At 43.3% G+C, this 5,274-nt stretch overlaps 1 protein-coding gene across 1 annotated transcript in view; it reads right to left on the reverse strand.

Annotated features, from left to right (window-relative positions):
* DSCAM (DS cell adhesion molecule) overlaps positions 1–5,268 on the reverse strand; it is a 445,083-nt gene extending 439,815 nt beyond the window's left edge. Inside the window, exon 1 of the mRNA XM_017736327.1 lies at positions 5,232–5,268. Coding sequence (XP_017591816.1) covers positions 5,232–5,268 — 37 coding nt within the window. The remainder of the gene's footprint in view (positions 1–5,231) is intronic.
* Positions 5,269–5,274: the final 6 nt, after the last annotated feature.

The following is a 5,274-nucleotide window of genomic DNA, read 5'->3' on the forward strand; positions in this document are numbered from 1 at the left end:
TTTGTTTTTTTGTTCGGCCCCCCCCCCCCCCCGCAATGTTTTATTAAATAGGTAAAGGAGATTATTTCCCCACCCCAAACAACCCTGTCGCCTGAGAGGGCAGCAGATTGTTAAAACTCTCATTCAGGCAAAGACACCAAAAGTGAGGCCCAACTTGAGCCCAGCTGCTCCCAAAAACAGAGACTTGCACAACTCATGAGCTGGAGGAACTTTCTGAAAGAGCTACTCACCAAAACTCATGAGATTTTTCCCAAATAATTCAAATTATCAGTATGTTATGCGACAAAGGTTTACTCAAGAACAAACAAAATTAAAACCCAGCTTCTAAGCTTTTCCAGATGTGGCAGCACTGAGGAAATTCCACTGAAATACATCCCAAATCCTGTTTTCATTTCAGGGCTCCTCACTTCAAGAGAGCCCTGGAGGGGCTGGAGCGTGTCCAGGGCAGGGAAGGGAGCTGGGAAGGGGCTGGAGCCCCAGGAGCGGCTGAGGGAGCTGGGAAAGGGGCTCAGGCTGGAGCAAAGGAGGCTCAGGGGGGACCTTCTCACTCTCTACAACTCCATGAGAGGAAGGTGGAGCCAGGTAGGGGTTGGGGTGTTTCCACAATGGCAACAAGAGACAGAATGAGAGGAAATGGCCTCAAGTTGCACCAGGTAGGTTTAGATTAGGTATTAGGAAAAATTTCTTCATGGAAAGGGTTGTCCAGCCTTAGAACAGGCTCTCCAAGGACATGGTGGAGTCACCATCCCTGGAGGTATTGAAAAGACCTGCAGATGTGGCACTTGGGGACAGGGCTTAGTGCTGGGCTTGGCAGTGCTGGGGGAACAGCTGGACTCAAAGGTCTTTTCCAACCTAAACAATTCTGTGGTTGTATAAAACCACAGTGAAGAGCTGTAAGCAGCAATAAAGCTCTATTTAAGATGGTTTAGGGGTTTGTTTTCACAATTTGCAGAAAACAACTTCTCTTTAAACCACTCCCAAAAACACCTTCACTGTCACACACATCTGCTGTCCAGAGCTACAGGAAGAAGACACAGCATCCACCAGTTTTTAGTGACTATTGATAGTAAAACACGGACAAAATGCCTCTTTGAGCTCTCTGTGTGCTCCCACAGCTTTGGAAGAGACACATTCTGAGGTTTGCTGCCCACTAGTGTCCTGTGGCTCCAACTCCAGCACAGCCACTGCCCACGCCACGGGAGGAAATCCCCCTCAGAGAGCCCCAGCACCTGGGGGAGCAGCACACCCCGAGCACAGGAGAAACACACCTTTTGAAACAGATATAGGTATCCCAATGTCCTCTGGCTGCCCAGCAATAACAGTTTTCCTCCCCTTGGCATTTGGTGATTAATTAATAGCTATTCATGTCTCGGGTAGCGCCGGATTAAAAACACGCTGAGCTGTGCTGTGCCATCCACACACAAACACCGAGCTGAATGCTTCCTGCACATCCACCCAACTTCCCAAGGTGAGGATCTGGTTGCACAATTCCACACAAGCTATGCAGGTATCTCAGTATGTTTCTGCAAAGAGAGCAGTTTGCTCTTTTGATCGGATGTTGCATCCCCAGCACTGAGAATCAACATTTTCTTTGGAGAGTCTCAGCGCCACTATCGCTCTGGCTCCTCATCCTCCAGCCTAACCCCTGCTCTCAGTTCAGTGTGATCCTTCTCCATCTTCCAAAATGCTGCTAAAACCCATATTGATAGATATACGGCAGGGAGAGGATTCAAACAGGAAATCATTTTAATGGAAATTTATTTTTAGTGTCATCTGTGCTGTATTGGTGCCTCCCGATGCTCGATTGATTTCAGAAGAGCATCTGTGGACAACAGGCATGTAAGAAATGCAGCCAGAGAGAAGCCTGGAAATGGGTTCAGCATATCCCCAGCAAAGACTGAGTGATACTGAAAGATCCTCATTTCTGAAAGCAGCATCTGAACGAGCTTGATCCCAGTCTTTACAAAAAAGAGGCAGGATTTTGAAGGAGGCCATTCTCCCCTCAGAGCCTCCCCTGCCTTTTCTCACTGTAATTAATGAAATGCCCCATTATTAATTATGACCAGGCTACAGCAGACTTTTGCTGCTCATTTGAAACGCTCACTTCTGGAATCCTGAGGTAAAGTAACAGGGAAGGTGGTGCAGGTAGAGTAACCCTGAAAGGCAACTCGAAAGCATTGCTCAGGATTAGAACTGCATGACTCAGGCTTTCAAGGTAGTGAATTCAGCTGCAGAGCTCCCACTGATGTCTGTATCATCCCACACAGCTTCCAGGGCCGCAATGCATTTATAGTTAACAGTTACCTGTATTCTTATGGAACTCACAGCAACGAGAGTTTAAAACCCTCACAAAATACATAAACTTTAACCAGGTATTTGGGGAGGTTTTGTTTCAGGCTTCAGAAATACTAATTGGATGAAGGAGCGTGTCAGTACTTTATTGTCCCCAGAAGGAAGCTATTTCACAAACATAAAACCTTCCCAGTGACACTGCTCTTACCTAATTTGACAAAATGTATTTGTGTTCAGTGACTGTAGAAAATGGGGGCCTACCTTGTTATTGCTATTCAGATGATTTCCAGAAATTAAGCCCAAGATTACAACTGCAGAGTTAAACCTTTGGGTTTATTTTTAACCTATTTCTCCCCTCAGGAAAAAAAAAAAAAATCAAAACCAACACGAACATGAACAGTCTTACAGGTTTTAAAGTTAAAATCAGAATGGGATGTAGCACAATGGAAAACCACTTGTACCTGTGCTTGTGTTTTAAGCAAACATGGTGTGGTTCCATAAGGGGTTAGAAAAGGCAATGGCAGAAACCAAGCAGAAACCTGCCCCCCCCCCACCAGATACAGTCATAAAAGAACCCTGCCTGTCACACAATGGAGTTCAGATGGAGTTATAGATAGAATAATGAAAATAAATGTGTAAGTGACATATATATTTATATATGCAGTCATTTCCTTCAAAGAGATACATATCTGATATGACACTGCATTAAAATCTGAAGTCCTTTAAAAATATTATTGTCTGACTCTTGACTCTGATAAAACGGCCCTAATAAGTCCTAATAAATGTTACCAGTGCATAAAACCATTTTTTTCAGTCTTAACATGAAGGTAGGTGCCATTTTTTCAAAGATTTCCCTTAAAAAGACGCATTTTGACAATCAAGTATGATGTCAAAAACAAACAGACTCCTTAAGTTGCAAAGAATGGCTGAACCACCCACTACATATTTTCAAAATGCTTTCATCTTAGAATATTACTGTACACAAAACCATTTAATTTTAGTCCCCCAGGAGTCACAAATGTACAGATGTTGCTGTGTGGCAGCACAGAATCCATGCAGATGCATCTGTCATGTACACATTACACTCTTCAGTCTTTGGGAGACAAATTCAGGTTTGACTGTGATCCAAAAACACATGGAAACTGAAAGTGAAATTACTACTGACTTCATAGATCAAGGAATAAATGAAAGTGATTTTCATGGTATTTCAACCTCATAAAGCAAAAATTATTCTGTTCTTCAAAAAACCCTTGCAAGGAGGACTAACTAGGTTAGAAGATAGAATTTATAGCATCAATACAGTAGGAAAAAAAAATCTGCTTTTTCTTTTTTTTTTTAAATAAGATTTCTGGACAGAAACAGCATTCAGTTCTATGCAAATTTAGTTTTAAATGAATAGCACCAGTCAGAGCACACTTCCAGGCTGATTCTTTCTGTCCTATTAACAGCAAATCTCTCCCTCCAAGGTATCTGGCTAGAGAGGTTAGAGAGAAGGCACAGTGCTGCTGCCTGTCAAAAATAAATAAATAAATAGATAGATAATTTCTTAATGTTAAAACTTGTTGCAGTTTCCTTACTGCCAAAAAGAAATGCAAAAAATTTCCAAGTTTACACTTTGGGGGGTTTTCACTCCTTTTGTATTCTGTGGCATGCAGAAGACGAAAATGTTTTTAAGGTCACTCTAAATCCACATATTTAGGATTCACCTCCTAATTTCTGACCTCCCCAGCTCCTCACACTGGACCAGCCATGCCTGTCGATGCATTTTCTCGTCCAGTGTCTACTTAAGAAGATGTGAAGGCACCCTCATCCAGCATTCATCCCTCACGCTCTGCCAGAGGTTCAATTATTTCCGTCCTTCAGGAAAACCTCACACTTTGCCCTGTGCTCCTTTCTCATTCATTCCACACAAGAAACGTTTTCCCCGTTCCACCTGCTTTGCCTATTTCGAGCATTGTGTGTTTAATCTGATTTATCTGCCAGGATGGGAAGCATTACAGGCAATGTTTCGTCCTCAGATCTGAGAAAGAGAAGGCAATGCAATAGATAGCTGGCACCCCAGCATAATTTGTTTTCTGTCCTTAAAACTGCAATGCTAAACGTGCATTTTTAATAAAACTTAAGCAATTTCAGCATATTTTTACACATGCCATGGTTTTCAATCACATTTATCTAAATGTTCCAAAATACCCCAACCCACTATTAAAAACGCACAGAAACTGCAATAAATGTTTGTCAATCAAAGAGTTGGCAGAAGGAAAAAAAAAAAAAAAAAGAATAGCAGGTTTACCCTTATTCTATCCCCACTCTAATTTCCCCTTCCTAACTTTATAATCGACTAAAAGTCTTCAACATCTCCAGATGATGTAATGCTTATCCGTGCATATTTTTACATAAATGAGTGAGGGAAAAAAAATTTCAGAGCAGGTACCTTCCCGGAGAAATGATAAAAGTGAAATAAATTCAAAATTTTACTTCATAAATATGTGTAGAAGCATAAGGTAAAAGCAGAGGGCAATTTAAAAAAAAAAAAAAAAAGTGAAAGGAAGCAATATCTGAATGCGACCGCTTAGGATGCAAGCCCTTCGAATTATCCCCGTGTACTCTGACGGGTTTATACGGCACTTGGCAAAAATTCTATACTTTTCCAGACGAGAAAGAAAGAAAAAGCGCCTCTCTGCCTCCTTGCCTCTGCAAGCACCGTCTCGTTCCGAAGGAGGCAGGCACGGAGGGACGTGGCTGGGTTCCGAGCTGTCACTTTGCGAGGTGAGCGACTTTAAGCGATCACGGCTCTCTCGCTCCTCGCCCTTCTCCCCGCGGCTCCCGCAGCCAGCGCGACGCTCTCGGCACAAAAGCCACCACCGAGACCCGCTCCCCTTCCCGGCCGGCAGGAGGGGAAGGATGGGGACAAGGGAAGGGATCCCCGCGGCGGGGCTCACCATGCGAGATGCTGTGGAGCAAGGCGACGGCCAACATCCACAT

This window comes from Corvus brachyrhynchos, unplaced genomic scaffold, assembly GCF_000691975.1.
Source record: "Corvus brachyrhynchos isolate BGI_N302 unplaced genomic scaffold, ASM69197v1 scaffold434, whole genome shotgun sequence".
Lineage (NCBI taxonomy): Eukaryota > Metazoa > Chordata > Aves > Passeriformes > Corvidae > Corvus > Corvus brachyrhynchos.